The sequence below is a fragment of the Aphanomyces invadans genome (genome assembly GCF_000520115.1).
Source record: "Aphanomyces invadans strain NJM9701 unplaced genomic scaffold supercont1.51, whole genome shotgun sequence".
In the NCBI taxonomy this organism is placed as follows: Eukaryota; Oomycota; class Saprolegniomycetes; order Saprolegniales; family Verrucalvaceae; genus Aphanomyces; species Aphanomyces invadans.
Window position 1 is genome coordinate 109,363 of NW_008580196.1, and position 10,559 is coordinate 119,921.

Sequence of the window (10,559 nt, forward strand, 5' to 3'; positions counted from 1 at the left end):
GCTTGAACCTCCTTTTTATTATGAAGTATACAAACCGGAAGTCAATTAAATTCAAACTTTTGTATCCATGACACAACGATAACGTGTGGGGTCAGTCGGCAAAACCACCACTCGATCTCACGCCGGGAAAGAAGCATGGGGCTTCTTGTCGTCGGCACGCCGCTTCCATGGGAAGATGCGCTGGAATGGCTCAACCACGTCCGTCACAATGGCATTCTGCAGTTCCTGGAGACGTTCCATCGCGTCAAGGATATAACGGGAGACGTCCTCAAGTGGGGCGATGAACTCGAATACGGCATCTTTGTCTTGGACGACGACACCAAGACCGCCAAATTGTCGTTGCGCGCGACTGAAATCCTGAATGAATTGCTGGAGAAAGAGAAGAAATTCCATCGCGAGGACCATGTCGAAGAAGGATGCAACTGGGTCCCCGAATACGGAGCGTGGATGGTGGAAGCGACACCGAGTACACCATACGGCGGGTTTTCCTCCGACCTCCGACGTGTCGAGCCCAGCATGCGCCTACGCCGCGCTCGCCTTCTTTCTGTCCTCAAAGACAACGAGATCTGTCCAACGGTCACTGCCTTTCCGCTCTTGGGAGTTGGCGAAGATGTCACCGTACCTCCAACAAAACGGCGCGGTCCCATCGCGGCTTCCGAGTACATCAGCGACTCGATCATCAATCCTCATCCTCGATTTGGCGCCCTCACGGCCAACATTCGTAAGCGCCGCACCCGCAAGATCGACATCCGTGTGCCGCTGTTTAAGGACGTGTTTACGGACGAATTGCTCGAGGACGAGGCGGCGTGGGTGGCCGAACACGCCCGCCCCGCGCTGCTGCCCCCCGTTGATGACGACCATCCACGCAAGGCGCCAACGTCTCCTCCTCCGTGCCCACAGTGCCCGACGCGTCGGCACGCGTCTTTTTCATCGAAGTCGACGCCAAAACCTCTGGACCACGTCGAGCCGCATCCCGGATTTATCCACATGGATGCAATGGCGTTCGGTATGGGCATGTGCTGCCTTCAAGTGACGTTCCAGGCGAAGAACATCGGCGAGTCGCGGCACTTGTACGACCATCTCGGCGTGCTCAGTCCCATTATGCTGGCGCTAACGGCCGCGACGCCAATTCTGAAGGGCCGCTTGGCGGATACGGACGTTCGATGGGCGACGATCGCTGCGTCTGTCGACGACCGCACTCCACAGGAGATGGGACTTGCCGCTCCGGAGACCGCGCCGGCGTCGTACGCCAAGATGGCCGGTCAAGGCGTCAAGAGACTGCCGAAAAGCCGTTATGAAGGCATTTCGGCCTTCATTTGCAACCACAAGCACGGCGAGGACTCGAGTGCTTCGCTGGAACACTACAACGACGTCGAGATCCCGTTTGATGAAGCGTCGTACGCCACGTTGACGGCCAACGGCGTCGACGACATCTTGGCTAAGCACATTGCCCACTTGTTCATCCGCGACCCGCTCGTCATCTTTGAGCAGCGCTTGCATCTCGACAACAAGGTCGCGACCGACCACTTTGAGAACATTCAGTCGACCAACTGGCAGACCGTGCGGTGGAAGCCTCCGCCGGCCGCTTCGTCGGCCGAGTCGCGAAACCACATTGGATGGCGCACCGAGTTTCGGTCGATGGAGATTCAACTCACGGACTTTGAGAACGCCGCGTTCAGCGTGTTCATTGCGCTCGTGAGCCGCGTCATCCTCACCTTTGACCTGAACCTGTACGTCCCGTTGTCGAAAGTGAACGCGAACATGGAGATTGCCCACCGCGTGAATGCCGCCGTCGACGAAACCTTTTTTTTCCGCCGCCACCTGGCGCCCCCCGACGCCGCCGAGTGCCACAACGCCGGCTGTCACGTCCAATGCGACAATAAAGACTTGACCCACTGCAAGTGCATTCACGGAAGCGACAGCTTTGAATCGATGACGATTGCCGAGATCATGTTGGGCAAGGGGTCGTATTACCCTGGTCTCCTTCCCCTCGTCAACGCATACCTAGACCACATCGAGTGCGACGACGTCACTCGCAGCCTGATCGATCGGTACTTGAGCCTCATTGCCAAGCGCGCGACGGGTGAACTCCCGACGGCCGCCACGTGGATGCGCCGCTTTGTCAAGTGCCACCCCGACTACGCGCATGACTCGGTCGTGACGTCCACGATTGCATACGACCTCTTGGACACGTGCGCAAAGATTGGCGAAGGCGCTGTCCCGTGCCCCGAACTCCTCGGCGAAGTCAAGATCGACCCGATTCGCGGCAAAACAGGGTACCAAGTGCCACTCAAGTCGGACTCGGTCGACGCGCAGAAGCGCAGTGACCTCCTCCGGCGGTATGCCCGACGAAGCAGCAAAGACACCTGCGGCAGTGGCAGCTGCAGCGCCCACAATGCCAAGAATTAATGCAGCGGAAACCTTTTAAAGTCCCGCAGAACAACATGCCCATGCAATTCAATTAAAAGCGAGTGTATGATGCTGGTCATGTGTTTCGGACGTGGCTGGCGAGCGAGCTGCTGTCGTCGAGAGGCTCCGTCGGGAGCATAGCATGCGCCATGGAATCGGGTGGATGCCTCACAGGTCGTGGCATCGCACGTGAAGGACTGTCGGGGGGATTGGGTGGACGAATAAGGCGATGCGTCCGCAAAGGACCGCCGCGCGCCCATCGGCGCTATTACCGCTGCGGTGCAGCGATTCCGATAGTGAGGAAATATTGCACAGGGCAGCGAGGAAATGAATTCGGTGCAGCCTGTGGACAGCGAGCGAACACTTGCAGAGAACCGGATCGTGCATTCAATCGATCGCCGAATGCAGCTATGTGTAGGCCGTGTACTTGAGCGAGCTGCCCTTCGCCTATGGCACATGATGCTGCAGTCAGAACGAAATGAGCGCTGGAATGCGCAACCTACGAGTTTGGCAGGGTACTTGATGGCGTTCTTTTCCATTTTGCGCAATGCCGCCGTCGGCAGGTCAATGTTGCACCGATCTGAAAAATTCGTAAATCACACGCGGGTTGTAAAGCTCAAACGACGGCGGGAAAGATGCATCGGACCTGCTAAACGAACGAGGTAGATGAGGACGTCGCTGAGCTCTTCGCCAAGGTGCTCCTTGTCTTCTGCAGTCCACGCTACGTGATATCATCGACTTGAGAACACACCCAGACTCCACCATCTTTGAAAAGTACTGTCAACGTCTTGCCCATCATCGTTTCGCCACTGGAAGCACTCGCACACTTCGCCAACTTCTCCTGTCATGGCCAGCAGCAAGTTGCGAGGAGTGTGGAACTACGCCACACACGGTCAGAACATGCTGCAATGTGTCTCCGTCACCTTGTGCCAGTCGCGTTCGTCCGCAAAGTGCTCAATCTTCTCCCGAAGTCGCTCCAGTGTCAAGGTCTCCTCAAAGCGAGGCGGCGTGGCCTTCGAGGCGGCTGCCGGTGGACGAGATACTGGTGGTGGCATCTCCATGTTCGTTCAAGCACGTTCGAATGAATTTGCCGATTGGCGGAACCTGCAAATATCGGCAGCATGGTTTCAAAACTTTTGTAAAAAATGCAGAAAAATGGAGGCTGTTTTGCCATTATTTTCGCCTATTTTACAGGGAAGGATCTCCCCGCAACTTCCATGGATGTACACAATTCGTCACATGGTTCAAATGTCCCCTCAGGGTAATTGCATGTACTGGCGATGCCGCCGATGTCCGAAGAGAATGGCGCCCATGGCAATGAGCCCCACGACGGAGATCCCCATAAGGACGACCGAAACCCCAAGCCCAGTCCCATCGTTCATGTGGTACTTGGCGCGGAGAGACACGGGCACATGGAGCGAATTGCCTGGCCACACTGAAAACTGCGTGATTTGAATCCACCACTTGGGGTAAGGAATCGAGACTTGGTTCGCTACATCTTCGCCCGAGACGATCGCGCCACCGTTGTACGTGCTCACGAGATGGTCGCTAAACGACCACCAGGCTGCCACGACGTCTGCCGCAAACGCATTGTGCGCGGCTTCGACATACGAGATGGCATCCGTCGCAGCCATGGTCGACGCGTGGTCCGTCAAATAACGCCGAGACGCTTTGTACCGATCGATCGCATCCTCTTGAAGTGCCGTGAGCTTGGCCAGCACTTCGGGGTACATTACGTTGTACCGCAACGATAGCCAGTTGTTCACGAAGTTGAACGCCCACCACGCCGACTCGCGGCTGTACTGGCTCTGGAGCACAGTCGTGTAGGACGTAGGTACTGTGGATTGCGCACACGAAAAAGGAACGTAGACAGCGCCGTGCGGAGACGACAGGCCGTACCACATGACTCCGCCGATCGCATCAAATGGAGCGGCAGGGGATGTTTGATGTACAAAGCTGTATACGGTGCGCTCAAGCGAAATGGCGCGCTCCCAGCCGCCGTCAATGCCATGTGTGGTGCCACCATTGCGATTTGGGTTGCCCCACGGACCTGCTGCGATGCCTTGTGTCAAATCGAAAGGCGTGCCTTCGTAGTGGTCCCGAAGGAGGGCAAATACGTCCGTGACAGAGATCGGGTGGTCGGGTCGGACCGACAAGGGGTATGTGGCCACCGTCGGGTAGAATCCCAGCTCGGGATGAAGCTCCAGCGACGGCGCCACGACGTCCATTATGCGCCACAGACGGCGGCCGACGTACAGCGGAAGAAGCGGGCCTTCCTTGGAATACCCATACGCAGCCGTGAAGTCAAACGGGCCATCGATGTCGGGGTCCCACCAACCCTGGTCCCGTGCAAACGTGTGGACATTCGTCGACGCAAGAAATCGAGTACTGTCGGCCAAGTCCATCTCGCGGATGATAAAGCCGTTCGCGATGGCTGACACGTGATCATCCTCGATGCGCTGTGCAGCCCAGACGGCGCTGCTGTTGTCAGGCCCGGTCAGGACATGGAATACCCACGCTTCGCCGTACTTGTCCCCAATCGCCAACGCTTCGCCCGAGCTCATGTACACAGGGTGCGTTGAGTTGCCGTTAAAGTCGTTGTAGAAGCCGTACTCGACGGCTAGGTCGCCCATCGTTTTGACTGCACATCGCGCGTTGTCACACCGCTCGAGGGCAATCTTCGTCAGTTCGTTGATGCTAAACAAGTTCTTTCCTCCAGGTTGCCCCAATGGCCACCCGACAGTCTTGGCGCCACACGAACTTTCACCGATGGCCAGCTGCTTCTCGTTGATGAGTCCGTAGTCCTGGTCAAAATACGCAAACGTGTGCTGGACTTGAGGGATGCGGCCAAGCGGCGTCGACAACGATTGATCGTCCACGGGTTTGTACCAGTCACCGCGTTCGTTAGTTACAACGCGAGGATATCCTGGACGAGCGTATGAGTAAATGCTGCGGGTAGACCCATCGGCGTGGTCCATCGCGGGAACACGCACCAAGCGCAAGTCCATTGCCCCAAGTCCCGTGTCCTCGGTGTGGGCTACGAGCACGGTGCCATCCACGGTTGCATTCTTGCCGGCAACAATCACCGTGCATGCTTGAACAGCGGCAATTGCCGCCGCCATGGTGAAGTGCCTCAACGCGCAACGCATTCGTGATGGAAATGGGCAAATGCAACGTTATCGTGTTCAAGCTTCGGAACGGCCGTTCGGTAGATTTCGTGGTTGAAATAAAATATCTGACTTTTATTATCAGCAGTGTTCATTTTACGAGATGCATGAATAGAAATGGCAGATGAACCCACCTTCAACTTGAATGAGGCCGTTCCAACACAAGTTGAAGCAGCCCTATGAATGTATCATTTTGAGAAGATTTTGTATCAATCTTCACCAGCGACTTTTGATTTTCATGATTTTAAAATTGCAAAAAACAGTTACGAAATCACATAATTTCTGTGTGTTTTTGCACGTATTTGAACACATTTCATATTCCCGGATTGTCATCGCCCCATGGTGGGTTTCCCAGGTGAACTCGTCTGATGTAAGTACTGATTGCTCCGTTGTAGACGTGTCAGCATCATGCGCGCCGCCTTCTCGCCGCGAAGGTGTTCCTTGATGTCGATAGTCGCTGCACGATGCATGGCGCTATCCGCTACGCGCGACTTTGCACGTGCGATTGATGTTGATCGAAACGAAAGCACGGGGGGAACGTTGGGTAAAGTGAGTCCAGTCATCGGCGCCAAGCTCATCCGTGGACTGACCGTGGTTTCCGGCGGTGGGTAAGCCACATTCTTGCGAGACTTGCTCCGTTTGCCCTTTGGGCGACCGCATCCCTTGCAGTAGAACCCACCAGGCTCAACAAGCCCGCAATTGGAACACTGAAAGCGATGCCGTCGCAACTCCTGTGCCCAACGACGGCTCCGATGCCCCCGAAACAATCGCTGAATCGTGACACTCGCCAAATTCCGCCGCCGTCTTCGTTCTCGTTCCATGTGACTGGTCAACTGTCGAAATCCTCTGTGAAGGTCATGCAACCTCCAACACTCCGTCGTTCGCCTTGCACCTTCGCGATACCTTAGACGGAGACGATGCTGCTGCCGTGCGGCATGTCGACGAGCGCAACACTGGATTGTCGTGGCCGCGATGGACTGGTGGCGATGCAGGTGGTGTCGCCGCCACCAGCTCTGCATGCACTCCACAGAGGAACACTGTTGCTTGAATTCTTTGTGTTCTTTTCGTCGTATGTCCATCAGACGAAGGAATTGAAGTCGGCGACATCGTCCAAGCATCCACGTCTCCAGTCGATTCCGACACTTCTGCCGCTTCACCTTGTCCAAATGTCGTCGAAAACTTGATTGCAATGTGCGCACAGCCATGTCTTGCAGTGTTCGTGTCATGCCGTCGACTTGGGCGGCATAACGCGCTGCTTGTAGACGAAAGAACCCGACTCGCATGCTTCGTTGGATCAGGGTAGCTGCTGCAGTCACAGTTGCGTTCGAATGAGTCGTCGTGTGTGTCAGAACAGCACGAGGGGACGGATGAGGCTGAACTCGTCGGGGAGGTGGTGTAGGCCGGCTCTGGGGAACCTTCCACGTGTTTACAGATGACGTGACTTGCACTGGCAACGCACGATGTGCATGATGCTGTGATATCGATGGAGGGGCAACATGCATTCGTGGAGTTTGCTCAGTTGACCCGAATACGCTCGCCGCAGACCAGTCCCGATACGCCGTCACCGCCGCGTCCGGTTCCATGCCTCACCTAATTCTGAAACGTGTGATCAGTATAGTGTAAGATTCCAATTAGTGTGAAATATTAATGAGTGTATAAGAGAATGTTGCAATCTTCATGCTCCAGGGTTTCGATCACGTGCTGGAAGTGACGCCGCGGCCGCAGCTCAGTGGGGGCATCGTCATCATCGAGTTGACGAGAAGACCGCCGCCTCTTCAGCGGACGCATCGAAGTCGGGACAGTCGACGAACTACTGTTTTTGCAAATGTCGAGGGAAGGTACGATTGAGATCTCACTCGAGTGAATCCGGACGCCGCTGTGCGTCGATTCAAACAGAGTGCGATGACATGCTTCGATGAACTTGTCCTTCGGCTGGATCGTCCGATGAGCACCAAGATGCCCTGACGGCGGAAGAGTGTACTCAACCTTCCACCACGCGTTCTCCGTTTGGTCCGATGGTGTCACTGCGACATCGTCCACGTCCACTGTGAGGCATCGTTTCTTGCGGCGCAATGGTGGCTTGACATGAACTTGAACGTGTACATTTGCGAACAATCGTTCGTTCTCGCACGATTCACGGCGCCGCGTCTGCGAACCCTCGGAAGGACACTGCATTGTCGTCGCCTTCGTGTATCTTCAAGAATGAAAGATCCGTCGTGGTCGGTCGAGAAAAGTTATCCGGATACTGTCTCGTTTAAAATAGACTCACCAATATTTCACGATGTGGCGAACATTAGAATACATTTAGCAGCACTACATAGAAAGTATCCATAGTTTGCGGTATTTTTTTCTCACTTGGCCTCAAGAACTATTTTGATGGATACTGCAATTGAAAAAATGAGGAAATATTTGGACAGATTCGCCCAATTCCGACCGACCACCGTAACTCTGACCTGTGCAGTGCCGCATGATGTCGAGCGGACAGAACGCCATGGTGGAGTTTGCCATGCTGGCACCCAAAAAACCCAAGGACGCCACGTTTAGTGCAACTACACCATCCGTCCACCCAAGCTTCCTCGTGGTTATCCCTACTCTACTTCAGGTGGTGCACGCCGCTCGTGTACTTGGACCACGAGATCGACGTTAGAACATCAACCTGGGGGAAACCAACACGAATCCGCATTTGAGCGCTCGAAATCTGTCGTTCGCGCGTGTGTCGACGTGTATAGTGCATGGTGTGCGTTGGCGAGACTGTCAGGTCTCTTCTTGAACATGTTCGATCCGGTGGAGGCAATTGTCTTGCGTTTGTCAACTCGAAGAGTGAGCGGTCGTCTACTGCGCTCTGCCGGTGGTTAGCTGTAATGTTCGTGGCTAAAGCGAGCCACTCCGTTTGTGGTCGAACATGGCGGCTCTTGACGACGTGCTCGGCAATCGATAATGCGCACGGCAACATTTTGCGTCCACGTTGGCCAGTACATTTTGCGTTCTTTAAAAGGCGCGCTCTTCCAGCGACTCGTACCCATGGCAACGGTCCAGGCGGACGAACCCCCCGTCTTGTCCAACGTGTACATGGTTGGAATCACCTCGCTCCATAACACGCGGATCCAAATGTTTGTCGTGCTGTCCTTGTCTGCAATGCTGGGCGCGGCTTCCTTTGCAGGACTCGCCATGCTCGTGCTCAGTCTCATTTTGGGCGGTTGCGTCTCAACCATTCAATCCCGTGCGTTCAACAAGGTGTCATCCGTCCGCGACGAGCGACGTTTGGTCGTGCAGGTCCACGGATGGGAGCTGAATTGCCGCGAGAAGGTCTCAGCTCATCATGACGTCGGCTAGTCCGTCCTGTAGCGGTGCGGTCTCGGTTGTACTGCTATGGGTCACCCCGTTGTGTGTCGCGATGTCGTCGTTCGCGGGTTGTTCACAAACGAGCTGGGCCTACCCCTGTCTGCATCCAAAATCGTTATGTCCTTGGCACTCTTCCAAATCGTCAAGACTCCCATGCGAGAGATCCCAGATAGCCATTATGGTGGTCGTTGAAGCCATGGAGTCACTAGAGCAGCGCGTTCTTGACTCTAGCGTACAACCTCCAGCCACGGATGCACTCTGCCTCAATCAGCCGTCCCACTGACAGAGCAACGGCCTCGACCGGCAAATTCGCAATTTCTATCGACAACGGCCAGTTCACGTGGGGGGACGGAGGGCGTGGCCGTCGTGAAATTTGCAGAGTCCCGCGGCAACCTCATCGTAATCCACGGCAAGATTAGAAGGGGCATATCGAGTCTGGGATCGTCGGCGAGATGCACGAGGTCGAGGGCACGACCGGTGTCTGCGGATTCATTGCGTACGTATTGCAGGAACCGTGAATCCAGGAAGAGAGTGACCGAGACACCATCGTGTTTCGGTCGCCGTTCAACTTGTGCATGCGCGCGGGTACTCGAGGCATGCGGCCTGTTGCCTACATGTGCTCGGATGACAAGTGAGGACCTTTCGGAGGTGTGTAGAAAGGGCCGCAACCTGTCCGGGAGGTCATAGACACGCATCGTTTGGCTCGTGCGTGGTATCGCGATGCGAGCATTGCGATTCACGACGCATCGCTGACGCAGTCGTGCATCACGAGATCACGCCCAAGTGCGTGGAAACGCTGCTTAAGTCCAAGGCGAAGATTGTGTTGACCCACAACGACGACAACCTGGTGATGAAACTAAACAAAAGATTGATGGGAACGTTTTTTACCGTCCCACAGCGACGATCGCTCGCGCACACTGTCAGCACGGTTCGCGTTGTGAGCAAGGTGCGAGAGATCGTGGTGATCAAGGAGGCCAACGTGAGCTGGCGATAGATGTTGGTCCTGGCGCATGCGCTGCTAGTCCAAGGTCGTGGTGCTGCGACGGCCGAGATGGAGCATGACACGGACACGACACGGATGTGAGCAGGACGTGAATGCGACCGCGTCTTTTTCGCCAGGCCGCCGTGCTCACAATCACGCATGGGCAGCACACGGTCATGCATCACGGGTGCTGGTCACCTATCGTTCTGGAGACGGTCGAAGCCGCACGCACGACAAACTTGGTGCACTTTCGAAGTAGATGGGCGAAATGCCCTTAACCTTTCTTGGTCGTTTGTGTTTGTATCACATGATGAACGTGCCTGCGCCATCCCGTCAAGCAAATGGAACTGAAGAACACTTTGAGCCATGGGCACCACGTTGCCAAGAACATGATTGAGATCTCGGCACATGTGGTGACTCCATTTGGCTTGGTCCAGCTCAAGGTCATGCGTTTCACACATCTCAAGTGGCTATTTTCACACCATTCAGTTGTCTCTTTCACTCTCTCAAATGTCCACTCTCCACAATTTCAGTCCAGAATCGCTTGCTGTGCCAGGCCAAGATGCAAATACCCCAAGAGACTTGGCGTGTCATGTCACGGCGTCAGGCACGGCACATGGGCTGCCTCTTCACCCAACCTGCATGCACAGACCATCGTC

General features: G+C 55.4%; 6 protein-coding genes across 6 annotated transcripts; 2 read left to right on the forward strand and 4 right to left on the reverse strand.

Annotated features, from left to right (window-relative positions):
• Positions 1 to 102: 102 nt before the first annotated feature.
• H310_13415 (hypothetical protein) lies at positions 103 to 2,477 on the forward strand. The gene has a single exon (XM_008880910.1). The coding sequence runs from the start codon at positions 136 to 138 to the stop codon at positions 2,407 to 2,409; it is 2,274 nt and encodes a 757-aa protein (XP_008879132.1). The 5' UTR covers positions 103 to 135; the 3' UTR covers positions 2,410 to 2,477.
• Positions 2,478 to 2,773: 296 nt separating this feature from the next.
• Positions 2,774 to 3,496, reverse strand: H310_13416 (hypothetical protein). The gene is made up of 5 exons (XM_008880911.1): positions 3,333 to 3,496; positions 3,188 to 3,287; positions 3,056 to 3,130; positions 2,913 to 2,989; positions 2,774 to 2,856 (listed from the first exon to the last, which is right to left on the reverse strand). The coding sequence occupies exons 1-5, from the start codon at positions 3,468 to 3,470 to the stop codon at positions 2,818 to 2,820; spliced, it is 429 nt and encodes a 142-aa protein (XP_008879133.1). The 5' UTR covers positions 3,471 to 3,496; the 3' UTR covers positions 2,774 to 2,817.
• Positions 3,497 to 3,558: 62 nt separating this feature from the next.
• H310_13417 (hypothetical protein) lies at positions 3,559 to 5,571 on the reverse strand. Its single transcript, XM_008880912.1, has one exon. The coding sequence runs from the start codon at positions 5,556 to 5,558 to the stop codon at positions 3,666 to 3,668; it is 1,893 nt and encodes a 630-aa protein (XP_008879134.1). The 5' UTR covers positions 5,559 to 5,571; the 3' UTR covers positions 3,559 to 3,665.
• A 270-nt stretch (positions 5,572 to 5,841) lies between these two features.
• Positions 5,842 to 7,766, reverse strand: H310_13418 (hypothetical protein). The gene has a single exon (XM_008880913.1). It carries the CDS (start codon positions 7,157 to 7,159, stop codon positions 5,906 to 5,908), a length of 1,254 nt encoding a protein of 417 aa, XP_008879135.1. The 5' UTR covers positions 7,160 to 7,766; the 3' UTR covers positions 5,842 to 5,905.
• Positions 7,767 to 8,356: 590 nt separating this feature from the next.
• Positions 8,357 to 8,874, reverse strand: H310_13419 (hypothetical protein). The gene has a single exon (XM_008880914.1). It carries the CDS (start codon positions 8,786 to 8,788, stop codon positions 8,429 to 8,431), a length of 360 nt encoding a protein of 119 aa, XP_008879136.1. The 5' UTR covers positions 8,789 to 8,874; the 3' UTR covers positions 8,357 to 8,428.
• Positions 8,841 to 9,332, forward strand: H310_13420 (hypothetical protein). The gene has a single exon (XM_008880915.1). It carries the CDS (start codon positions 8,896 to 8,898, stop codon positions 9,199 to 9,201), a length of 306 nt encoding a protein of 101 aa, XP_008879137.1. The 5' UTR covers positions 8,841 to 8,895; the 3' UTR covers positions 9,202 to 9,332.
• The last annotated feature ends 1,227 nt before the right edge of the window (positions 9,333 to 10,559 follow it).